We start from the raw sequence: 27,445 nt of genomic DNA on the forward strand, positions 1-27,445 counted from the left end.
TAGGTATATGATACCAAAACAAAATCACTTATGTATATATGTATATGTAATATATTTTAGCTTATGACGTTTAGGTTATGTTAGAATTGACTAGCACACACTGCTGGTGGCATCTATTGACAAACAGGGAACTTAATTGCGCACCAATAGTTTCTGTTCTTATTTTCTCAATTCTGTTTACCTACAACTCGTAATTTCTCCAACAATATTTTGCAGAATGCTTAGAGGCGCGCTGTCTAACCCTAATCCAGGGAAAGTTTTGTCATTACATAAGATGTCAATTGAGTTTTAAACATTTTTATTGGCTCAATACATTAATACAAAATTACACTTAGTTATTACAACAAAATCTTTAGTAGAGAATTCCATCTCAAGTGTTTTAAATGTTATTAAGGCACATATTTTCTTAATAGTTTCGAGATATATTCGTTTCTTATTGGTTCTATGTGTATGTACGTATGTTTGTATGTATGTATGCATATGAATACCAGTTTCTTCTTGTTTTCTATTTCTTAGAGATGGCTTTAAATAAACTAACATACAGTAAAATATATTTTATATATATAAAACATAACATTTTCTTACATCAGAGACACGTTTAGCTTTCGCTTATGCTTTTACTTTAAATTAAAATTAATATGTTGTTCATCAGTAGGGCTTAAAACGCAATTTGAGAATAGAAAAATAGTAGAAAAAAAACAATTATATTTAAAATTTTTTGAGCCGCAGCTGATACTGAGCACACAACACTGGCTTTAAAATGATTTTGGTTTGCGCTTTCTGAAGCGCAATAGTCGTTTTATTGCAGTTATCAAAGGCTATTGTTTAAGTATAAATGCTGTGGTGCACTAAGCTGTACACTGCTTTCTATTCCAACTAATTACAAACGTGTGTAGGCTCTGCTGTTTTAGCCTGTACACAGCCTGTAGCGATCGGCATGCTCCTGTATCTTCTGCAGCGACAAGGTAAGCTCATCGTTTAAGGGCTTCAAATCATCTTGTAATTTCTGTAAAGTGTTATTCTTCTCCAAGTAAACGTCTTGCATCAGCTGGAGTTGACTTAATTTGTCGTTGGTGTCAACAGTCAATTTAGAAGCGCGTTGCAATAGTTGCTTGGCTCGTTCACGGGCACTTTCCGAACTCTTTGCTCGATCGGTTAGCGTTTGATTAACCAAATTGGTTGCGGAGTGCAATTGATTGGAATATTCACGCGCCTTCAGTGAGGCTTCTTTAACCGCAATCGCCTCCTTCTTGATTTCCTTTGCATCCAATTCGTTTTTGAGTATATTCTTCTGTATCCGACTCACTTGTTTGGCCAAATCCTCCACCTGCTTGGCGGTCGCATTGGCAGGTGCCTCAGCTTCACTCGTTTCCAAATCGATTTGATCCAAATCTTTCGCTGCAAGTTCTATATTAACATTTGCTTGTGATATGGCATCTTTGGCCTTCAGTTGAGAAGCGTCTGCATCGTCTAGATTCTTGACCACCGAATTGGCGGTATCTAGTATTTCGTTCGCTGTTTCTTTGGTCATATTAGCCTTTGCTTGTAGGTTGTTGACGCGCGCAAGATCGCTACGTGTATTATATATAATCGATTGGACATTTTTAAGAGAGGAAACGGCATCATTGATTTTGCCGCCCAACACTTGTATCTCTTCGGGATCCAATTTGAGGTCGAGTTTGAGTGTTTGCTGTGCTATATCACGACTCTCCGTGGGCAGTGCAGTATCGTTGTTAAGGAAGTTGCTGAGCTGTTCAAGCATGGCTTCTCCCTTTTTAATGTTGTCATTGGTGCGGTTAAGATAACGTTCAGCATCTTCGTACGCGCTCTTTGCCTTCTGATAACCCTCAGAGGCGTTAACCTTAGCTTGGAAGAGCGAACGTATAGTTTGATCAGCTGCATCCTTTTTGTCCTTGATAATTTGTTCAGTGTCCTTGGCCACTTTAAGCGCTTTTACTGTGCGCGTCAAAGCGCCTTGCTCACAGGATAAGCCACCACAGGAGTTACAACCAGCACCGCCGCACAATGAGTCGCATGGGTCGCCTCTTTTGTCACACACCTCACTATTCAAATCGGGTATCCTGGCTGTTAGTGTCAACAGCTCATCGCGGTAGTTGGCAATGATTTCATCGTTAGCTGTTATCGTGTCGTGCTCGTCTTTTATTTTGTTTGCTAGCGTTTCGACACGTTTGCAATTACGATCTGTGTTGGCTGCATAGTCTTCGGCTTCGTTCTTTACGGCAGACAGCTCCAGAACACGCTCGAATGCATTACGTGTCAGATTGAGTGCGCCTTCAATGTTGGACTCTTGCAGTTGGATGCCATTCTCTTTTAGTTCTTTTGATAATTTCTTCACTAGTTCGGATTGATTACGCAACGCTTCTAGTTCCACAGTTGACAAACTCAATGAAGAGTAAATGTTTTCTAAATTTTCTTCAGTGTCCAATAATTTGGTGTGTGAAGCTTGTAGCTTCTCCTTCAGCTCGGCACCCTCCTTATCTAATGCATCAATATCTTGCAAGCTGACGGTGGTGTTTTGTAACAGATCACGTATATTCTGCAGCTTCTTGTCTAAAGTACTGAATTCAGCCGTGTATGCACCGGTGGCACCAATCAATTTGATGTCCTTAGCACGTTGTATTGTCTCAGCCGTGGCATCTTCAAGCCCATGCAAAATTAAATCCCAATTATTGAAACACTCGCCGCAAGGCGCGCAGTGTGGGAAGCGTCCTTGATAACCGCGCGCACATTCATTGCACTTGTAGCCACCCATGCCTTCATGACAGACACATTGTCCCGTTTCACGATCGCACTGAAAGTCAGCCGAACCATAGGGATCGCATTCGCAAGGCTGGCACTTTTCATTCGGGTTGCCCCAGTAGTTGGCTTGACATTGATTACATGCGCGTCCACCAAAGCCATCTTTGCAATCGCATTGGCCAGTATAACGGTTACACTGTTCAGACAATGAACCAATTGGGTCACATTCGCAAGCCTCACAGCCTTCACCGGAGGCGATCTTCCAATGGTTTACCGCACACTCATCGCATCGTATGCCATGCACGTTGGGCAAGCAAGGGCATTGACCTGTGAAACGATCGCAATGTGAAATAGTTTGGTTTGTGCCCAAATAGTCGCAATCGCAAGGTACGCAGTTCTGTTGCAGAGCGTCACCGAAAAAGCCGTCGCGACAGAGCTCACAGTGATTACCAGTCGTATCGTAAAGACACTTCAGGCACTCCCCAGTGCGTCGATTGCAATTGCCTGTGTCGTAGAGATCGACATTGTTGCTACAGTCGCACTTCTCGCACGATCCACCAGGTGTCTCGGCGTCACCGAAGTAATTGTCCGCGCATACTTCACAGCGAGCCCCATCATAGCCCTCTTTGCAGTGACAGATCATATTATTGTTGCGTGCATCCAATGAACAGCCATCAGCATGTGTATTGCCGCTGGCAACAGTGTCGGGGCAACGACAAGCGCGACACCCAATTTCACTACCCAAGAACGGATTGCCGTAATAGCCCTCCAAACAACTATCACAGGCGTAACCGCTGGTGAAGTCCAAACAGTTGATACACTGGCCCGTTCGCGCGTCACATTGCTGCGCATGTCCATTGCATTCGCACCCTTGACAATTAGGGAAGTTCCAATAGCCAGGTTGACACTGATCGCACTCACGTCCGTAGGTGTTGGGATGGCAAGCACATTGACCCGTTATGAGGTCACAGTTGTTGTCTTTTGAGCCAATACTGTTGCAGTCACAAGCTTTACAGCCCTCTGGACCGAAACCGTAAGTGCCAGGTGCGCACTGATCACACTGGCGACCCATCACATTCGGCTTACATTGACAGAAGCCCCCATGTTGGTCACATTCCTTACTCAATGCACCCGTCGGATTACAGTTACACTGACTGGCACCGTCGTGTATTTCCGTACTCGCATAATCTTCCAACTCTTTGCAACGTTCATCCGCATTGTAACGTATGTCATAAAGCGACTGGTTACAGCCCATTTCGATGTATTGGTGACGGCGTAAGTCCGCCGCAGGGGAGCCAGAGAACACGGACGTCACTTCGATGCGTGGAATAAGCGTTAGTGAATCGATCATAATAGTTGCCGTGGGATTGTCTTCGTTATGGCGGCGACGCTCGAAATGTATTTTGAACTTGTAGACCTTGTTGGCTTCAAGGCAAACATTGCGTAGTGCGACGACTTGGCGATCACGCTCGGGTAAAGTGAATGGTATACGCGTCTCGTACACACTTGAACCGGGTTGCACGGATTGCGCACAAACACCCTCAGGATCAACTTCGTCTAAACGCACAAGAGTAATATAGGCATCCTCCCAATCATCTCGTGAGGTTGTTTGATAACGTACGACAACATCATAGGGCATAGAGCTCGGTATATCATCGACGGTTATTATAATTTCGGAATTTTCCGGAGCACGTGTGAAACCAACACCAGTATGCTCGGGTATGCGGTCGGGCAATGGTTGGTATGGCACAATAGTGCAATTACCGTTATTACCACGCGCTATACATACATCAGCTGACTCAACATCGTATACAAGATGGAGTCGTGGAATATAGTAATTCTGTTTCGGCTGCGAACAATTGCGTCCTGTCATGTGCGAACGACAGCGACACTGACCAGTTATAACATCGCAGTAATTATCGTAGGAGCCGCCAACGCTGCAGCCACATGGCGTGCAACCGTCCTCCGTTTCAGAAAGTCCATACGTTTGAGGCGCACATTGATTACAATCTTTACCGGTAACTAAACGCTTGCATGTGCACTCACCGGTGTACATGTTGCAGCCCGAATTGTCGACGGTACCGAGCGTATTACAGGTACATTGTTCACAACCGTCAGGATTTTCAGGTATTAAATTCCAGAAGCCATCTTTGCAAGTGTTGCAGCGGCGACCCTTTACATTGGTCTTGCAATGACAAGCGCCGGCCTCAATGCCATTTTCAGGATCATTCACCGAATCGCAAATACCTTCATCTAAGGCTCCATTCAAGTCGCAATTACAAGGCCTACATACCTCCGGACTACGTATGTCCTGTAAGGGATCGCGATAGAAGAAGGGCATACATTCCTCACAGTGCTGACCCTGCGTGTTGTGCATACAATTGTCACACAAGCCGCCCGATATGCGCCCAGATTGTTCGAAGACATTCTCATCGAAGTGACAGCTGACCGCGTGATCGTTACACTCACATTTCTTGCATGCATTCGTTTGCTTGCCAAAGGCCGGTTTCCAAGGTAGATCGTTGAAGAAGTCTTCACAAGTTTCACAATTTAAACCTTTGGTGTTGTGTGTACATTGACAGCGACCATGCACCATATCGTATTCGGTCGATTCCGTACCATCCAATGGTAGGCATTGCGAGGCGTGACCATAGCAGGAGCAGGAGCCACGGACTACCATATTGCTGATACCATAGTAGTATTTCTCTTCCATTTCGAGCCGATTGTCCAGCAGATTGTCACCCAATTTGTGTAATTTGGTGAAATTGATGCGCAGATTGGTCATTTTCAACATATTTTGCACGTGTGTGGCATACGGATCGGATACGTTGATGTTCGGTGGCAGCACGCGGAAGATGACCTCACCATTACGTGATGGCTCTACATTGGAGTAACGAGACGTGCACATAACGTCGGTGATGTTGCGTAACACAGTCGGAACACCGGGGAATGATTCTGCACAATCGTAAGCAAAGTAGCGATACACATGAAAAGTTTGGCCAAAGTCAAACGAACGCTCAATCAACATAGCCGCCGGGCGAAAAGTGGTGAATGAGATAATTAAGTGAGTAAAGTGAAATTCTGCCTCCAAATCCAATTGTATAGTAACATTTTCCTTGCCATTCTCCGATTGCCACCAGGTGGGCAAATTGGTGCCAGGTTTCGTCTTATAAATGATTTGTCCAATGCGATGATTCTTGTACGGATCATTACGCGTTTCTTCGCGTGTATCGCACAAGAAGCATTTTTTATCTTGCAAATGTGAGAGTATACAGAAACGTTCTGGTGCATGGATGCCACAGGTAGATGAAGCGGTCAAACGATTCTCACGTCCAATTAACAAATTACCCGTTGCCGGATAACACGAAGAACGCTCACATGGATGTGTCTTCTTGTACTCTCTAGGCGTGTTTAGTGGGCGATCACGTCGTCCAGTAAGGCGTTGCGCCTGTGTCAGTACCGTAGAACAACACAGCAGCGCCAAGAGGCAAAAAGCGATAAAAGTATTGGTTTTATTGTAGTTGAGACAGCAGCCCAAAGCGCTGCCGCGCTGTGACTTCGACATTATTGGAGAGAAATTATGGTTGTGATTATGTTTGCAGTTGTGCCTGTGATAGTGTGCTTTTAATTGCCGACCAACAGTTGTGGGCCTTTGAATAGTTTCGTTTAGTATTTTTTAAGATTTTTATGTTCTCTTGGTTGTATGGAGGGTATGTGCTTGCTCCAGATGTTAATGTGTGCGTCGCAGTAGCTTCTGCAATTTCCGGTTGTAACCAGGCGCGATTCAAAATCAGAACACAAGCTCTAGTTTTGAATGCTGTGCTGTTTCTTCTTCCAAGTTTTAGTACTTTTGTTTTTTGTGTTTTTGTTTTTACTTATTCCATACGATTACTAGCCTATTGTAATCTCAGAATAGCAAAGTAGTGTGTGTATTAACTTCCTCTTATGTACGTGGAGAAAAATATCGCGGTGACCTCTTCTTCGTTGATGATTATGAAATAGTTCTTCCTGCATTGCGTGTGGGCAAATGCATTGTTCAAACTCCACCTGGGAGGATGAGACAAAGAGTAGATTAGTATTAAAGAGTTGAGTAAATACTTCTGCAATTTACTTGTAATGCCGTGAAGTGGAGTAAATTTTTGGCAGTGCTTAAAGTTCCAGTGTAAAATCTGTAAAAATATAATAATTACTAGCTTTATTTCTTTTGCAGGATAAATGACAATAATGTGATGAAAATGTTGTGGATAGCGTTTTTTTTCTCAATTTTCCAAGGTTTTGCGCTACTCGAATTAAAAACAAATTAGTTTTATTAATATTTTTGTGTTTTAAAAATTTCTTTCCTAACTGCGCACATTGAACATATCTCTTGCACAAGTCCAAACATATTTCAATATGGAAAGTCTTTTTAAAACATAACATTCAGTGAATTAAAAAACTCCAAAAAAAGAAAAATAAATAAATAAACGGAAGGGGCATTTGTGAAAAACGTTTTTTTTTATATTGTACAAATTTGTAACACACAAATTCCAAGGGCGCGTACCATAAATATGTAACTACATCCTTTTAGGTTATATATTTTTTATTTCATTACATTTTATTTTATTTAAATTTTTCTTTATTCTACTGCTGTTTTGTTTTGATTGATTTTGAGTTTGTTTGACTTCACTTAATTTATTTTAACTGTATTTTTTGTTTTATTTGATTTTTTGTTTTTGCCACTTCTATTTCATTTTTATTTAATTTAAATTTATTTTATATCGTTTTATTTAATTTCTTTTTATTTATCTATATTATTTTATTTTACTTTATCTGATGCAAATTAAAAAATTAATTTTAATTTATTTAAATTAATTTATTATATTTAAACCTATTTTACTTCATTAATAAAAAATTAAATAAGTAAAATTATTTTTTAGTCCAGTTTTTATTCTTTTATTTAGCTTACTCTGTTCATTTCATTGTATTTTATCTTCATTTATTTTTATTTTGTTTGGTATTAAACAAATGTTTTTTCTCTCAATTGATTTTGTTCACGTTTTATTTTTTTATTTTATTTTTTTCCAATTTTATGCACTTTCAATTGCATTACCCTTTATTATTGCTGTGAATATTCAATCATTCAATATTCACTTGAATCATTTCATAATTAATTTTCAATCAGTAAGTTTTTTTCAGCAACTTCCGTCCTTCCACATTTCCCTCCACTTGTAACCCAATTTTCGATTTTGAAGCACTTTTTTACTATCTTGCTGCCACACTTACACTTCTCCACTTATCTCTTAAGTATGTTTTTGTAGTCCACAATTTTATTAATTTTCTAAAGATCTTAGGGCGAACTGAGCCCGACAAGCAACGCGGTCAGACTAAAGTTATAAAATGAAAATTTTGTATGAATGCGCGTATACGAGAATCTCATACATATGCAACAACAAATAAAACACATACGAACACAAGAACATATAAAATATTCACTCTTGGCGATAAAACCAAACATTGAATAATGCTCATAAGTAATTCTCACTTTTTATAACTTAAATTTTTTTATCAGCAAACAAATAAGGAATATAAAAAATGTTATTTGGAAGCAATTTCCAAGCCACAGAAACTCTTTAGGAAAAATCAGAATTTTGGCTTAAAATGAATGGACAGTACAAACACAAATAATATCTTTGATTTGAGCTTTCACGCAAGCAGAAATGTAAAAACGAAAGTTTTATATGAGCGCAAAAAGCTTTTGCTAAAGCGCGTTTCATTGAAGCTTCCACCGAAGAGAAGTAAAATGAATGAGGGTAAAGTAAGTTAAATGCAAGCGATTAGGAGGATAATATTAATGTAGAAAAATTTATTTATAAAAGCCAAAATCAATAATTCAAAATTGTGGTGGTGAACCGTGAAATTATTAAACTTGAAATGAAAATAAAAATCACGTTGCAGAGATCTCCCTCTCATAAAGGGAGGTTTAAATAAAGAAAGCTTTTTCTAAAAAAGCGTGTATGAATCAAAAGTAAAAAAGTAAAATCAGTAGCCATATAAGGGAAGCGCATCCTTGAACGTACGACGACATCTACCATTCACGTGCATCTGCCTTTCCTTCCAAATGCCTTTTTCAAATATTTTAGGCAACTATACCTTTTGTACTTTTTCCTAATATTAATTGAGAAAATTATGTAAATATATTCGTATAGTTCGTTCGCCTGCCAGAACAAGTTGTGTTTTCTCTTTCCACTACTTATCCGTTTTGTTTGGGATTTACAGGAAGAATTCGCCTGAAGTTGATACAACTAAATCGTCAGCTACTCGTATTCTTTGTGCCTTGAAGATTCTTGAAATTTCATTCAGAGAATTGGTTATGGATATATTTCGATCAACGAGCTCTTTAACTGTCTGCGTGTAGACGAGTTTCCTGATTCTATCTGTTCTCGAGCTATTTGCATTTTTTATAGACACATCGTAATTTTGCAAAGCATTTTAGGTCTTGTAAATTAAGTATACAAGCTACCTCGAATATTTTTTTCCAAGTAAAGTAAGTTTTGAGTTTAAATACCCATGATTGTTTGTGGACAGGAGCAACTTAAGTCAGGTCATTAAATGCCGAGCGAATACCAACCAGCATATGAAATGCTGTAAAATAGTTGTGATCAGAGGTGTATGGCTTTAACCGCACACCGCCTGATAAAACAACTCCATATACTTACATATGTATATTCTCATCAGCTGCCCTGCGCTTGTGTGTCGAAGTGGTAATACTGACAAAGACCAAAATACTGCGGAATGTTAGCATAGAAACTCTTATATTACGACCATTTGCAAGTCAATCGAAATGTCGCTAAGGACATACGCGATATTTCGCTGGCTGAATATAACTCGAAAAGGTGTGGAAATCCCACTAGGAAAGAATTTTCAGGGGCTACTAAGCATAGCCTCAAAAAAAAAAATTATGTATTATCTAATGTTTTCATTTTTTTTTTAATTTAATTTAATTTTAATTTTAATTAAAAAAGCAAAAACAAAGAAAAATATTTGCTAAATATTCTCTCTTCTTAATTGGCGCTATAACCGCTTACGCGATTTTGGCCGAGTTTAACAAAGCGCGCCAGTCGTTTCTTTCTCGTGCTAACCGGCGCCAGTTGGACACACCAAGTGAAGCCAAGTCCTTCTCCACCTGATCTTTCCAACGCAGAGGAGGCGGCCCTCTTCCTCTGCTACCACCAGCTGGTACCGCATCGAATACTTTCAAAGCCGGAACGTTTGTATCCATTCGGACGACATGACCCAGCCAACGTAGCCGCTGGATCTTTATTCGCTGCGCTATGTCTATGTCGTCGTAAAGCTCATACAGCTCATCGTTCCATCGTCTGCGATATTCGCCGTTGCCAACGTGCAAAGGTCCAAAAATCTGACGCAGAATCTTTCTCTCGAACACTCCAAGCGTCGCTTCATCGGATGTTGTCATCGTCCAAGCTTCTGCGTCATACGTTAGGACGGGCATGATGAGAGTCTTGTAGAGTGTTAGTTTTGTTCGTCGAGAGAGGACTTTACTACTCAGTTGCCTACTTAGTCCAAAATAGCACTTGTTGGCAAGAGAGATTCTGCGTTGGATTTCAAGGCTGACATTGTTATCGGTGTTAATGCTGGTTCCTAAATAGACGAAGTCTTTTACAACCTCGAAATTATAACTGTCTACAGTGACGTGGGTGCCGATACGCGTGTGCGCCGACTGTTTGTTTGAAGACAGGAGGTACTTCGTTTTGTCCTCGTTCACCACCAGAAACATTCGCTTTGCCTCTTTATCCAGTTTGGAGAAGGCAGAACTAACAGTGCGGTTGTTAAGGCCGATGATGTCAATACCATCGGCATACGCCAGCAATTGTACGCTCTTATAAAAAATTGTGCCTGAGCGATTAAGTTCTGCGGCTCGTACGATGCTCTCCAACATCAGGTTAAAGAAGTCACACGACAGCGAGTCACCCTGTCTGAAACCTCGTTTGGTATCAAACGGCTCGGAGAGGTCCTTCTCAATTCCGACGGCGCTGCTGGTGTTGAACAACGTCATCTTACATAGCCGTATTAGTTTTGCGGTGATACCAAATTCAGACATCGCGGCATACAGGTAACTCCTTTCCGTACTGTCGAATGCAGCTTTGAAGTCGACGAGAAGATGGTGTGTGTCGATTCTCCTTTCATGGGTCTTTTCCAAGATTTGGCGTATTGAGATTTGCTAAATATTACTTCTTTTATATTTTGCTAAAAATTACTTCATTTATATTTTTATATAATAATTTTTGGAAAAAATTACATAGTTCACGACTTACTGAATTCTGCAGAAAATTCTACGTCAACAATTACGTCAATTAATTCGCTAAATGCATCACAAAAGGGTTCTCATTTGATCAAACTTTATGCAGACACATATAGCTACCGTTATTATACTGTTTATAAAACAAATACAAAAAGAACGGTATGTATTTAGGTAAACCTATAAATATGCGAAATTTTTCTAAAGCAACGTTGAAAAATCAAAATGGCAAAAACAGTATTAATCTGTAGATCTCTCAATTTGCAGGTAGAACAAAATTAAATAGTAGTCAAAAATTGGAGAGTTTAAGGCAGTTTAAGGCTGTAGCCATATTACCATTTCTTCAGTATCGGTTTAATAAGATTACGGCCAGTTTTGAAGGATTATATTAACTCTACTCTCCATATTTAACCGTTTGAGTGCTAAACAAGCGTGGCGGTTGAGAGAAAAACCAGTACATTTCGAACATTGTGGAGAACTGACAGTGCATTACTGATTGTTGAAGTCGCTAGTTAGAATGATACTTTAATAATGCAATTTTACAAGGTGAAGACCAAAATAAACAAGATTGAGCTAAAATGGACAATTCGCCTGGAATCGTAAAAACAAATGAGCATCGACTTGATGTTTGACTTCTCCGTCTAGGGCTTTCCATTCAGCACTTTGATGCTTAGTTTCAGGTTCATGTTGGAAACAAATCGTTTCATCACCAGTTCCAATATTGTAAAAGCAGTTCTCGTATTGTCTCGCCTCTTTGATGACGTCTTTCGAATGTTGAATTCTGAGTAATTTTTGGTCCTCAGTTAGCTTGTGCGGAATGAAAAGTGCAGAGACCTTTCGTAAGCCCAAATGATCAGTTAATATGCAATAAATCGATATGTTGCAGATATTCAACTCCGATTCTATGAATTTCAACGATTATTTCGGTTAATTTTTGATAAATTTACAAACAATTTCGATGGAATTTTCACAACCATCTCTGAAACATGTAAACCACTTATGAACTCTGGCACGAGATAGACAATCATCGCCATAAACTTTTTTCATCAATTGAAATCTTTCGGCAAACGTTTTACCGATTTTAAAACAAGTTTTGATATTAGCTATTGTTCGAAGCTCATTTTTGTACCGATGACACAAACATACTGACACTTTAGACGCAATAACTTCGCTTTCACTGAACCCAATAACACCAAGCTTTCACTGGAAGTCAGCCAGGGATCAAATTTCCAACGCACTAACTCATTAAAAAGATGGGGCCATCAGAAATATTTTTATGACGCCAGTCTTGTTTATTTTGGACTTCATCTCGTAGGCACATTACAAAATATTTTTGTTTATTGGTATTGGTATTTCTGGACATAAAATAAACGGAGAGTTAAACGGAAAAAAACTCTTGATCTTGTTCCAGAAATTTGGCCCCTTGGCCGACAGATGTCAGCTGTCGTGCAGTACATTTAGGTATTTAATGTGAATACTTTTGCATTCTAATTAGTAGAAAAATATTGCTTGATAGTTGTGGCTCAATGTAATTGAATGAAATGTATTTAAGAATTTGTAACATTTCAACAATATAAAAAATTAATAATAATAAAACAGGCATTATCCAGGCAGTACGGGTTTGTTTGTTCTCATTTAGAGAAAGCGCGGTTGGGATATTTCGACAGTGGGTCTCAAACGGGATATATTATTTTAATGTATTAATTTATAATACAGGGTTAAGGTTAAAGTTCACAAAAGTGGGATTAATAACTGCTCCTTTGTTATCTTGGCGGTAGGTTAATACTTGTACGTACTCTGTTTCTTATTCAGAAAAAAAAACATACTTATTCCCCGTAAGCTGAATGCAACATCGTTGTCGAGACTCAATCTGAGAGAGTTTGCAAGTTTAATTTGAAAATTCATAGATGTCCGCAGATCTCACTTCAGCTAGACAAGCGCAAAAGTTGTGGTGAAAGGAGAGCTTTCTTGCAGTGGCAGTGATAAACGTCAAACGTTTGCTATTTCTTCGTTACCAAAGCAAGCATATTCTATTGGCATGCGCCCCTATTAATTTATTATTATAATTCCACTCACTGGCCGGAGAAGAGAGCGCTCCAAGTGATTGCTAGAGTTAGATATTTTTATATCTGCTTTGTCGTACTGTGCTACAAGTGGATTCGGCTGGTCAGTAACTCTGGATGGTAAGACGCTTTCGTTTAGGAAAAGCCAACAAAGTAATATTAAAATTTGTTTAAAAAAGTTTTATTATTTACAAGCAAAATTATTTTCAAAGAAACGTATATTTGAAATCAAAAGTAACTTTCACTGCTTGTTCACACTAAAACACTATGCCAGTGTGGATGTTCTAAGTAATTATACGTACTTATGTACAAACATTTAGCGCTTGGCTGATAAGCCGTGAACTAAAAATCTGACTTATGCTACACTAAATTTCCATGATCTGTAGACTTAGGCGGCGCCAATACTTTGAAACTGTAAGTGTTGGAATCAAAGCGCGATCTATAAGCACAAATACACATATTTGTCATTGTGTATGTATGAAAACTTATGCTTCAAGTGCATACATATGTATAAGCGTATGAAATATGTAGGTTTTTACAATTTTTATAGCACCCAATCAGCCAGTCAGCCAGCATACACTGTGACATCTAATGCGCTCATTAGAATTTCGAGCCTACATACATAAGCATTTTTCTGTTGGTATGTATATATGTACGCACATTCATACTCAAACGTGGATGTATGTATGTAAACCTGTACTTATGTAGAGAAAAGCATTAACTGATAAAGAGTTCATTCACTGATTTAGTTGTATTACTTATGGTATAAATTTGTTTTTGCATTGTTTTAGTGAATTTTTTCATAAGATTTTATTTAAAGTATGTAGTTCATGTGGTATTTTTATACATACCCGCATGCTGCTTTTTTCAGAAAAAAGGTACACATCTACTTTTAAATGTGGCTGTGCTCATTTAAGCTTAAATTAGCTACAATGCTATTTGTAAATTAGAATTAAAAAATTGAAATGGGAGCAAAAACACTGACATGGCAATGCACTTGAGCGCGCTTTAATTTTTTGTGTGTGTTTCTTGTTAGTGTTGTTATTTGATTGTTATTTCTAATGCATTCTAACACTTAAAACATTTTTGTGGACATGAGCTCATCCAGCTAATCCCACTGAAAATAGATCCATGAAATAATTGTGCAAATTATTATTGTTATTGTTTTTTATTTTTTTTTTTAATTTTTTCCGCTAACAGCCACATAACCATTTGGCGCGCGTTTTGACTTTTTATTACGTCCATTTTTTTATGCTATTCACTGTCGTACGCTCTTGCTGCGTGTTTGTGTGAAAGATCTTTAGCAAATGTAGAAACTTAATGCAGAACTTGAGAATTTATCTCCCATTACTTGGTTAAATATTTGCGCAAAAAGTTGCAACAAAAAGTGAAAAAAAAAAAATTTGTTTGCGCTGGGTTTCCAGCATATGTGCTTCTATTATTTTTGATTTAAGTATGTATGGCAGGCCCCCTGCAGGAAAAAGTCAGTGTGCAATTGAGATACGTTTTTAATTCATGAATTAAAGGAAAATCCGAGTAGTCTGGATGGGACTAGTCTTTTGTCGGAAAAAATGAGACACGAGAGGATGCTACAATTCGAAACGCAGAACGCTTAACGTTTGATATATGAGCGTCCATGTCAGGCGATACAAGTATTTTGGACATTTTCGTCAATTTTTTCTAATGGAATTATTTGTTTGTAGCTTGTATGTAATTGGCTTTAGTATAATAAGAAGTAAATTTAAAAAAATTCAAAAAAATGTATAATTTTGCGTTTTATAAATGTTTGGAGTTTTCGTACAGAGTTTTTCAAAGTGAAATATCTTTGGTTCTCTTTGACATTTTAAACTTATTTTTTAATTTTTTGGAATAAAATATATCTACTAAAAAAATATTTTGGGTAAAAATTATATTTTTTTGAACAAAACCATGCAAAAATCTAGTCTCGCGGGATGCTGGTATATGTACTGATGCTTTTCATTTCAATTCAACCGGGCTATTCGGGTCATGTTCTTCGATTTCGATGTAACTCAAATATGTTGCTCTCTGGTCAAAATAATGAGACACGTATTTTTTTGTTCGCCCGAAAAAATTTTTTTTTCAAGATTTATCGGCAATTTTGTTCTTCGGCTCGAAATCGATTTTTTTTTCATTATATAAGAATTTTGTTTTTTTAAATGCTCATAACTTAGTGAAAAATGAACCGATTTTAATGATTCTGGATTCAAAATGATCATCATTACTTACACAAACGACTTCATGCAGAAACAATTGCAAAAAAGTACTTGAAAATAAAAATTTGCTAAATAAAAAATTTTCAACTACTTTTTTGCAATTATTTCTACATGAAGTCGCTCGTGTAAGTAATGACGATCATTTTGAACCCAGAATTATTAAAATCGGTTCATTTTTGACTAAGTTATGGGCATTTAAAAAAAATTTGTCTTATATAATTAAAAAAAATCGAGTTTGAGCCGAAAATCAAAATTGCCGAAAACTCTTGAAAAAAAATTTTTCGGGCGAACAAAAAAATACGTGTCTCATTATTTTGACCAGAGAGTAACATATTTGAGTTATATCGAAATCGAAGAACATGTCCCGAATAGCCCGGTTGAATTGAAATGGAAAGCATCTACTTTTACAAGGTGGCGGAAAATTAATCATCCTATCGGAAAACTTATAATTTTTGCAAGTCAATCGTATACCACACTTGTGAACTAGAACAGTATACAAAGAGACAAATAATGTAGTAAATAAAGGTTTCCATCACTTAAAATAATTTTGTTATTTAGTAAAAAAAAAGTTAGGTAAATCATTGGACGATTAATTTTGCACCACGTATACATATTACACCCGTTTGCAAATTGATCACTACTTTTACGAGTTTTAGTACGCAGATGTACGGTATTTTTCACAGGTTAGCTGTACGTATATGAATGTAACTCGAAAATTTATTTGAATCCTTTGAAACTTTCAGAATTTTCCAAAATGACAAAACAAACATTTTTTTCAAAAATTATCATTAAACAAATTTTAACAAAACGATAAAAAATAAAAAAAATAGATAAAAAGCAAGAAAAATCATTTTTTTCCCCCAAACAAGATTTTAAAAAAGCATATTTTATTCTAATGAGTATAATATGTTTTTTTTTTTCGAAATGCTAAAAGAACCAAAGATGTTTCAGCTTAAAAACTGTATGCCAATGCACACTAAACAGGTATCAGTAGTAGAGATAAAACAACAATAGCAATGTATGTATTCCGTTTGGTCCCAAAAATTTCAAAATCTGTGAACAAAAATTGTCAGTTTAGAGTAGCTTAACAAAATTTGCCAATTTAGACAATAAATAAATAAATATAAATACAAATTATAAAAAAATCAAAATTGCAGCCCTAGTACTGCTACTCGTTTAATGCCCTTTGCTCTATTCTATACTAACATTTTTAACACTGAATAAATTGCAAAATTATTAATTTGTTTTCAAAATTTCATCAGTTAATTTCTCGATTTTTTATAAATCTTGTACAAAATTTTAAGGTTTCGTTAATATCGCCGTTGCGTGAAGTTCGATTTCAGATTACAAATGCCGTTAGAAGAAGTCCAATAGTACAGATAAATATTTACATCCTTTTTCCCGACTATTTATGATCATTTTAATTATTTAAATGAAATTTCTTTATTTGCACTTTTCAAAATAATTTGTTCGAATTTTTTACTTAGTCTGTATATGAAGAGCTCGTGCCTTTTTACGTCGGAATTAGCGTTTTTAAGGCAAATTTATACGAATTATTAAAAACTCACGGAGCTATTGGAAAATTTATACACTAGGGGCCTTTCACATTTCCTGGAACAATATCATGTAAAATTCACCCATGACCTGTAAGGAAAATAGAGAAAGTGCGAGCTAGTCATAGTTCTAAATTTATTAGAACGGCACCATTTCGAAAGCAGGGTATTTCCTTGAGGGTAGTCCCATGCATGTACGCAACGTATTAACCTTTGTGTGGGTGTAAAATTTGTTTGTGGTAGAAATGGAAATTGGAATTTGCAATGTAATTAAGTCTTTTCACGTACGCAGATTATGATTGAATTATAAATAAACAAATTTTGTCATGCATGTCCTTTTACGATATGGTGATTGTAAGATTACTATTGACATTATATCCGAATATGAATGTGTATGAGAACATTTATTTATAAATTAAATATAATGAATTATAATTGCATTCTTCGAGTGGCAGAATTAAAATATTTTAATTGTAATATTTTAAGTGAGTTTAAGTGAAGTCTTTCTCCTGTATGGGAGTTAAAAGTCTATCAGAATTTGCATCAATCATTCACCAGCAGTTACAACAGCAAATGGTTATTTATCTAGGAACACAGAACGAACCAAGGAGCACACTAGACATTAGGCCGGGTCGATTTGTGGGGAGGCAAAAAAATCGCCCATTGCTATGTTAAAATCATATTCTAGGGATCAAAATAAGAAACTTTGCCGAAGGAACCATACCTCTAAAACGAATTCTGATGTTCCCCAATTTGGGTCGAACTTTTTAGTTTATTTTCTATAACTCACTTAAATTAATTTTTTCATTTACATATGTTCTGACTAAATAAATTTCTTAAGAGAAAAAATAGATATTATTATAAATAAATAATAAATATTATTATAAATAAATAAAAATAAAGAAAAAACATAGCCATTTAGCTGATTTTTTCATGTAAAGGCCAAAAATGGTGATATTTTGAAATTGGGGGACATCAGAATTCGTTTTAGAGGTATGGTTCCCTCGGCAAAGTTTCTTATTTTGATCCCTAGAGTACGATTTTCACAGAGCAATGAGCGATTTTTAAATCGACCCGCCCTACTAGACATACAAATGCATTTTTTACTGTGCTAAAATATAGCAAACACGAAAAGAGATAATGTTTTGAGGGTTTATTTCACTATAGACATTTTCAAAAATCGATTTGTGTGGTTTTTTGCTTAAAATATGTCGTGTACCTTAAAGTTACATACTCAACGAATTTAAGTGAAAAAAATGTCAAAATATTTACTATATTTTCTATTTAAATAATTTTCTATGTCCGATGCGTACCGCACCGAAAACTTTAAATGTGTTTTCCCCGTAATCACGTTTTCCAGTCGGCTGGACTCATGCTTGAAAAAATCTTGACCGCTTGATATGTAATTGCATTGCAACTGAATCACTGGTCGACAACAAAAGCACCCAAATATCTATTCTTAGCTTTCAAAGTTAGCTTTTGCCAATTTTTCTTTAATGCGAGAAACTCCAACAAACATAAGGAAATCACTTATTATCAACTTTAATATTTATTATTTTATATTTTTATGCTATTATTAATCATTATTCTTGAATTAAAAAAGGCTTTGATATTCAGCAAAAGTTTTTATTTTGTATTATAATTTAAAATAAAAACATAAAATAATTGGCCACTTTACTTAAAAATTCGAAAAATTGCGAAATAATCAAAGCAAATAAAAAAAATATTTTTCTTTCTAGCAAAAATTGTGTCATTCTGTGTAATTAGCATGCATAATCTGATGAACATTTTCGATATAATATTTACATATATTTTATAAACCATTTTTCGGACAATTTTTTTTTTTAAATTAACGAACTCGTTTTGCAAAAATCGATATTGAAAAAAGAGACAAAAAAATTAAAACCTAAACAAATTTTTTATTCTCAACAAATTAAAAATTTCAAATACTGTTGACCCGGTGGCGCACCCTCCATAAAAAGTGCTTCGTTGATGAAAGTGATATTATCTTATGTCACTTCAAACAAAAAAAAAAAAACACTAATTATACATTTAGTGTCTGTACAATAAAAAGTCTTTTTCAGAATTTTGATCTATTTCATTATCCTGCTGAAAAAAACCCCAAAATATGCTTATTTTTTTGCAAGTTTGTGTTACAATTCCCATTAACAAGACAAAGCTTATTTGACAAGACTAATGGGAAGGTTTTAATTCTGAAAAGGATACCTTTCTGGGTATGTTAACTTAGAAGTAGATGCAGAAGATAACTGAATGTTAAATAAAACTAGTGAGATAAATTTGGCACCAGCTGGTGGTAGCAGAGGAGAAGGAAGGCCTTCTCCACGTTAAAAAAATCAGGGTCTTTCCAACTGTTACCGGTTAGCACAAGAAAGAAACAACTGACGCGCTTTGTTAAACTCGGTCAAAATCGCGTAAGCGGTTATTGCGCCAATCAAGAAGAAGATGCATGCAGATTCGGCTAAACAAAGGTGCAAATCTTCAAAAGATCTAACAGCTCACCAAACTTTCGCATGCAGAGAAAACGAGTGACGACAGAGGCGAATTTAGATGAACTAAGTCGGTATTGCTTAGGCCGAATATCTTTGTTTTGGTAAAATGTCCGAAGTAACAAATTTTTCCTTGACTAGTTCAGGCAAATTCGGTAGCTATTTTTGAACAAAACTCGCTGGGTCTCGCTTGGTCGATCCTTAAAAGTCAAACATTTTCGATCTTTTAGCGAACACAACCAGTCGACAATAGGCTTAACTGTCCAAACTCTTTTGAAGTACGTGGAATTTACAAACTTATATAAGTACTTAGGTAGAAAATACTGAATGTATTCTGCCTTTTTCTCATTTCTACAGTCATACGAAAATCGCTGCTACAAGCACTTGCGGCACAAGATGAACCGCCCAGTGTTTACCGGCTAGTGTTACAATGGAAAGCTGTAAATTCGTTCGACCTGTTTCGGAAAAATTTCACTAATCTCATTCCACATGTCCTTAAATCACCTATACCCACGTAGAAGTGTTTCCTTAAAAATTGGAAGGACATTCTTCGCAGTGTAGGGCATTAGACTCTACCTCTTTTCATATCTACAGCTCCCATAAAATATTTCCGCCGCGCATCGCCTATTATGGCGAATATATGGATGATAGTCCGGTGTTCCACTATTAATTTGATAAACTAATTTTTTCGATTTTCAAAGCTTCAGTTAATTTCGCTTTATTCGTCCATCGAGTGTAGACTAAATCTATGTCCAGATTAGATTAACTACTGTTCGTAGCTGCCCAAGTTTTCTCCTTAACTTGCGGACCCGATCCTCCCGCTCTCATTAGGTTCCATTTTCTGAAACACTAGCACGAGATGCAGTGCAGATTGACGTTGAGTTGTCAAAGAGACTGTACGGATATTCGATCTCCTGAAGACATTCCGCACATACATACGTCATTGTAGACTTGATCGCAGTCTGATTGTCTGCAGGAAGAGAAGGTTTAAAAGGGAAAGTAATAAAAAAAAAAAAATAGAGCTGTCTATTTGATATTCTGTGTTGTGCTAAGGCAAATCAAAGCAAGTTTCGAAAAAATGGCGTTTTTTACAATTTAATTTTTATCAAAATGAGAGACCAAAATGAACTTGTGCACTTTTTTCTAAAATGTAAATATGTGTATAGTAAAAACCACTACCCTAACATAAACAAAAATAAGCCAAATGGAATTGCTGTGGCGAACTGGTGCTGCTAAAAAAGTGATCATGAATTAATGGACAAACAAAGATGTTAATACATATGTATGTATGTATGTATATGTATGTAGATGCATGTATCGAAAAGTAAACAAAAAACCGGCAAAACGCGCCAAGATGCGACTAATGAAGTAACTTAATTGAAGCTTATTTGCCCAGCATCAGCGAAGGAAGCGGTGGTCGCCACAATGCCTGTCTGTTTTATTTAATAGGCTTTGAGCTATTTTTGAGAACTTCCAAAAAATACAAAATGATTTTTCTCTACAGATGAAAATGTATGTATGTATGTATGTATGTATGTGCATTGTGTGCACGAGTACGTAGAGTTTGAATTGGATGTGTGGCTGGCTGCTACTCGGTCAGCTAGCATAAACATCATGTTGATCGACAAGAAAATCGCAACAGAAAAACATACATACATACATACATATATGTGAATTTACATACATCCACCTATAAATACATAAATACTCGTGTACAGCTCCATACAATTTTTGTTTTTTAATTATTCTATACAAGTACATTCACATGCAGATACATGGGTTGTTTTCCGAGCACATTTCGTGGCTGAGTAAGCGCTGGAATTACGCACATCAGCAGTTGCGGGAAATGTGGGCATGTAATGCTCCATTTTGGTAGACAAAACAAAAAAAGAAAAATTGCTCACAGCACATTGGCCGGAGCCATGAGATCATAATCGCGACTACAACCACAAGTACTTGCTTATAGAAAAGTTTTTATAAAAAGTGAATAAAACTTAAAATGCAAAGAGCCAGCCTTATGCTTAGAGATATTTTTTTCAAAAGCAGTAAATTTTTAACCGACTTTGTGTGAAATAGAATTTAGTATTTAGTGCAAGTGCAAGTTGAGCTCTCTGTGCGATAAATTGCATTCGAGTCCAAGTTCATGCAAATCCATCATAACTTATTGCCTTGCTTGTTTATGCTTTGTAGCAATTAACGCATCCGCCTTTTTTCACTTTTCGGCATCTTTTAAACTTTGCTTGCGTCTTCCACTGTTTGTGCCTCGCAATTTGTAATCATAATTAAAATGTATCGCGCACAAGAATACGGCACGACAATGGCGACAATGCTTTAATGAACAAATTGTCCAAATAAAATTGTCTGTAGTGAAAATGATCGTAAGCCTTAATCGTCACTGAAATGTATGAGTCCATACATAAGTACATACATTTATATGTAGAGCTCATACTGTAGCAAGAAATAGAAAAGCAAATATTTGTTGGAGGCTTGAATAAGTTCTCGTAGTTTTCCGATAGATGGCGTCAGAAACTTTTTGCAATGGGGAATACCATAGCCAACCAACAAGCGCCAGAAAATTATTTCTCCAAACGTTGACGAATTTATGGTTGTCAAGTGATTATCCTTAGGATCTAAAACCTTGGAAAGCTTATACCAGATCCCGACAGATAGTTTGATAAGACAGACAGTTTGGTGAATTCGTGACTTTTTAACCAAAATATATTTTTTTTAGACAAAAAAGTATTTTATTTCATAAGGTAATTCGATTTAGCTCTATACATTAAGTTTTGCGATTCTTCAATTTTTCCCCCCTTCGAAGTAATAGGTTTTCTTAAGGTATTTAAAATAGGCAATTGTTTCAGTTTTCATCTCTTCACTCGACCCAAATCACTTACCACCCGGCCATTTCCTCAGATTTGAAATATAAAATATTTGTAGGGGGCTTAATCTGGTTAATATGCCTGATGGGGTAAGCGTTCATAGCCTAATTTTTAGATGTATGCTATGGCGGCGGCATACAAATGGGCACCCGGCCATTATCTTTACGAAAAAACATTTTTTTTTGTTTTTTTTTCCAAATTCTGTAAATCAATCAAATCTATCCGAAAGCTTTGAGTAATATTCGACGGTGACCGATAGCCACTTTTTAACCGTTAAAGCAGTTGGCTTAGCAGATCATCCAGCCATTCTGTAGTGCGATTCACTAACACATTTTAACGATATCCGCAGTGTTATCTTTATTTAACCACAATTTTAAAGATTTTGCTAATCCGTAACCCATTTCATAACGAAAATGGATAAGACAAAATTAGCTGTTTGGTTAACATGACGATTATCGCAAACTAAACGATTACAATTTTTGTGTGGTTAAAAGAAACGAGAAAACAAGAATTAGTAGTCTGAATTACAATTTTCAAATTACATTAACACAAACAGAAAGACGGGAATATGTCGTTTGAGTATTTGGCGTATGACTTATCCCGTGGAGAGGAGATAGTGAACTCTCAAACAGTGATGTGAACAGCCCTTTTCATTTGGCTGCAGAGGAGTTCCAAAAACTATTCCGGTTAACTCCAGACTTGACTGAGGACCCAATTTCTCAGTTTGACAGTCATTTCAGAGGTTCCAGAATAACACCGATTTCAACTGAATCTTGTAATCTTCAAGCTAATTTTATTCTAGACTCCGCCTTTATTTTACAAGGTTCTAGCAACACTGCGATTTTTTTGCAACTTGATGTTATCAAAGGCCTGTAGGTGAGCAATAGGGGATATCCATGAGTAGAGTCAGTCTTCCATTAGTCGAAGCAACATAATGTAATAAATGAAATCAACCGTTCCATGTTTTGCGCAAGGATGAGACTTCCTATGACCCAAGTGGAGCGGCAAGTGGCGAACAAATTTTTGATTTGGTTGCTCAGTTAAGTTAGAGATTCGCACTACTGGTACGCTAAAGTCACCGGTCGTCATTGCCAATCTCATCCAAGACCAAGGACCAAGAAACATGCTGTTTGAGAGGCATAGGTCTAAAGGGAGGGAAGTGTTAGGTGAATGGTTTTAAGGAGCCACGTGAAGTGGTGGCTAGTATCGTGCGGAGGTCTTTCACATGCCGTCTTTCGCAAAAACACCAGAAATAAACTTTGATTTCAGGGTTAGGCTGAATCCAAGCTCCAGTGACAATAAATGAGGAACGGGGTTAAGCTCACCGGATACGGTTAGCTCAATGGGGCGGCATCCCTTGGAAAAAATCGAGTAATTCCGGTACGAAGAACCGGCTGTCATGGGAATAATGGTGAACACACTCACCAAGGTAACGTTTTTGGGCAAAAAATAATGTTTAATGTGCATTCGAGATTCCCTTTTTTTTCTATTTAAAAAGTCATGGAATTATTAAAACAAGCTTGTATCACCGCAAGCACGAAACAATTGTTTCTCCAACCTTTGAAAATTTTATAATATTCAAATTGGTATCTAATGTCACTCTCTAAACTGATAATCTAAAAATATTTATCGGAAAGTTACAAAAAATTGAGCGAGCAGGAACGTCCTCAAGAGCCACGACTGTCTGTTAATGTAAGGATCTTGAAACAGGCAGTTAAATCTATTCAGGTGAAAAGCAGAAGGTGTAAGCACTTTCGATTATAATTAGCAGCTCGACCAGCCCTACCCTTGATTTACAAACTTGAGAAACTCAAAGGAAGTAGAACTTCTGGGTGCGATTTATCAAGAACTGTCCGCCATCTTCTTTAATCCTCCTATCAGAAAATGCTATACATTTTGCGATTGGCCCCTAATGTCAGTTCTGTTTTGACATTTGTGTAGTAACACATGCGAAATACACGTTAATAAACAATGTTACGCTACACTGCTCCAGAACGCGGAATATTGCTGACTATTTATTTGACCAATAATCGGTCGGTGACTTTAGCACAACGTGAATTTCGTCGCAGATTTCCTCGCCGTCCAACGCCTACTGGTGAAACACTGCGACGTTTAGCCGCTCACCTCGAAGAGACTGGCACAACACGAGATGCTGCCAGGCGTGGCAGACCCCGGAGTAGCCGTTCTGCAGAGAATATTGCTGCTGTAGCCGAGGATGTCATGGAAGCGCCGTCGACATCGACCAGACGACGTGCCACGCAAATGGTCTTTACAGCGGTACAAGATTTGAAGATGTTTCCGTACAAAGTCCAGACGGTGCATCAGCTATTAGCTGCTGACCGCCAATCGCGTCTAATATACGCTCAAGCCATCCTTAATCACCACCAAGAGGAAGATGATTTTTTATCAAAAATAATCATGAGTGATGAGGCCCATTTCCATCTTAGCGGGTACGTAAATAAGCAAAATTTACGCTTCTGGGGCACTGAAAATCCACGTGTAAAGTACCTGTATGGTGTGCTGTTTTCGCTGGAGGAGTCATCGGACCTTTTTTCTTCGAAGACGTCGCGGGCCAAACGGTTACTGTGAATGGTGAACGCTACAGAGCAATGATCAACGAGTTCTTTTTGCCGCAACTTCATGAATTGGGATTGGAAAACATGTGGTTCCAACAGGACGGTGCAACGGCACACACTGCACGTGCCACAACCGATATGCTGAAGGAGGCATTTCCCGGGCGCGTAATCTCCCGTTTTGGCGATTTGCACTGGCCAGCAAGATCGCCTGATTTGACCGCTCCAGACTTCTTTTTGAAGTCGCGGGGTTATGTCAACAAGCCTCAGACTATTGCAGCTCTTAAAGACAATATCCGTCAAGAATGTGAGGACCTATCGCCGGAAGTTTTGGCCAAAGTGATGGAAAATGCCATAAAAAGGGCTCAAATGGCAATCAACTGTGGCGGCGGACATTTACATGATATCATATTCTCGACTTGATGTAAAAAAAATTAAAAGAGCAAATACAAGTAATCCACAAGAAGAATCAAAGTTTTTCATTTTTTTTTTTAAATTACAGCCAAAAATCGTCGCAAGGTTACTTTTGCGCCACCTTGTATATTGAAGCATGTGCCCTGTTGTTGTTGTTGTTGTTGTAGCAGCATAAACATTCCCTATACATATACGGGGAATGCTGCCAGAGTGATAATCCTTGGCCGGATATAAATCCGGGTCTTTCGCTAACGTAGAATTGACTGCCGTGCGAACGTGCATGTCCCCCATTGTTGTTGTTTTCGTTTTTAGTCCTTAAATTTGCCGAGTAGCTGAGGTCATCTGTAATTTTAAATCAAACCTGCACTAGTCGCGTACCTAACGCGCACCTAACTACCTATAGGTGTACATACACATGTCGTTTTAAAATTGCAAAATAGTAAATAACACGAATTTTAAAAATTCTATTTTTATTGTAAATCTGTGTATTCATATATTTTATACTAAGAAAAAAATAAAAATCTATTATCTTAATAAAAATCAACGAAAACAAGAACTTCATTAATATCAAATTTATGATTTTCTTTGAGGATTAAATTCGAGAGAAGATTAACTTCTACAGATGATGGATGGAATGCGAGTGTCGTTTTGTATTTCAAGTGAACAAAACAATATACAGTAAGCACTAAAAATATCCGTACAAGTGTATTTTTTTGTGGTATTTTTTTTCGCAAAAATTAATGCAGTCAATGGCTAGCGCAATGGCTTTTTCTAAATAATGACGGCCGTGTTAACTACGTACATATGTATGCGGGTATGTAGACATGCCTGGACAGCAATAAAAACCTTAACAAAACAATTTATGCTCTGCTTAGCGTTGCACTTATTTCTTTTCACCTCCAATTACAAACAACAAAGTATTGTAAGCAAGTCAACACCATTGCCGTTAGCAGGAATTTGTTGTATTTTACACAGAACGTTTACTATTTCAGCACTGCAGACTGTTTTCTCAAATTAAAACATACATTTTTCACAAATTTTTCGTACAGCAGCCTGGGTTCATAAATATTTTAATGCCTACACATATGTATATGTGTGTGTGTGTATGCACATTCATGTATGTAGGTGTATTGGTACAGATAGTTTCTATCAGTTGCATGTGCCTGCATTGTATCAAGTTGTACAAGTTTTTTTTTCACAACAGAAATTCACTGGGCGATAAGTTTGAAGCAGCGAGCAGCGCAAGAAAAACATGTGATACCCTTAAGCAGCAACAACAGAAAAGGAAAACTTCAAGAAAGAAAGCAAGCGATATGAAACGCACCCAAAGAATGTTAACGGAAACATAATAAAATGGTGCATACAGTACGAGTATGCAGTAAAATTTTTAGCGATCTCAGCTCACTTTTATGCTTTCAAGAATTTTCTCTTTCATCCTTTCATATGCGACTATATTCAGATGGGTATTTAAATATTTTCATTCACATTTTAAAATGTTTCACCAGTAACAACACTTTTATCCACAATATTTTCATTCATATGTATTTATGTACATATGTATGTATGTATGTATATGTGTGCACTTAAGTTTTCCAACAAAATCCATACTCACCATTGCACGAGTCCAGTTGATAAAAGCCCATTCCTCTTGCACATATGTATGTATTTATGATGTCTGTATGTATTTATGTCGGCACACACTACTGCATATGTACTACATGCATGTTAAATATCACACACACTCCCGATGCGATTTTTGTTTTTTTCGTAAGGACCGCAGCTCTGTCTATAAATCCGTCTAAACGATCTGACTCCGCAAGATCACCGCTCAACACTGAACGAACGTCTCGCAGCAACGCCAGCCACAACTGGGAGCTGGTGATCAACCAATTCAACTGTTGAGATATCTACCCAGCGGTGAGTGTGCACTCATCAGATACTCTTGCTGAAGTCGGCAACTCAGTGGGATTTGCTCACCACGTAAAGGGAATTACAAAAAAAAAAAGCACACACACATAAAACATATACATGACCATGCATATAAGAATTGTATATATGTATGTACATATGCACTTAAGTTTTGGGCATGAGGCAGACACAACTTCAAAGATATACAAGCAAAAGGCGATGAGTTCGCCTCTAGCGAGCTAGGCGGCAAATTGGTAA

The 27,445-nt window shown here is 37.1% G+C and overlaps 2 protein-coding genes across 3 annotated transcripts in view; both read right to left on the minus strand.

Annotated features, from left to right (window-relative positions):
* The window catches only part of LOC128865307 (protein lava lamp-like), a 42,522-nt gene that overhangs the window by 12,893 nt on the left and 2,184 nt on the right, over positions 1-27,445 (minus strand). The window lies entirely within an intron of this gene.
* LOC128865305 (laminin subunit beta-1) lies at positions 282-27,125 on the minus strand. 2 transcript variants are annotated; one of them, XM_054105492.1, is made up of 3 exons: positions 26,892-27,125; positions 6,872-6,929; positions 282-6,807 (listed from the first exon to the last, which is right to left on the minus strand). In XM_054105492.1, the coding sequence occupies exon 3, from the start codon at positions 6,323-6,325 to the stop codon at positions 908-910; it is 5,418 nt and encodes a 1,805-aa protein (XP_053961467.1). In that variant the 5' UTR covers positions 6,326-6,807; positions 6,872-6,929; positions 26,892-27,125; the 3' UTR covers positions 282-907. The 2 variants fall into 2 exon arrangements, with proteins under 2 accessions (XP_053961467.1, XP_053961468.1); XM_054105493.1 differs by lacking the exon at positions 26,892-27,125 and adding an exon at positions 8,023-8,118.

The sequence above is a fragment of the Anastrepha ludens genome, chromosome 5, assembly GCF_028408465.1.
Source record: "Anastrepha ludens isolate Willacy chromosome 5, idAnaLude1.1, whole genome shotgun sequence".
Taxonomy (NCBI): domain Eukaryota; kingdom Metazoa; phylum Arthropoda; class Insecta; order Diptera; family Tephritidae; genus Anastrepha; species Anastrepha ludens.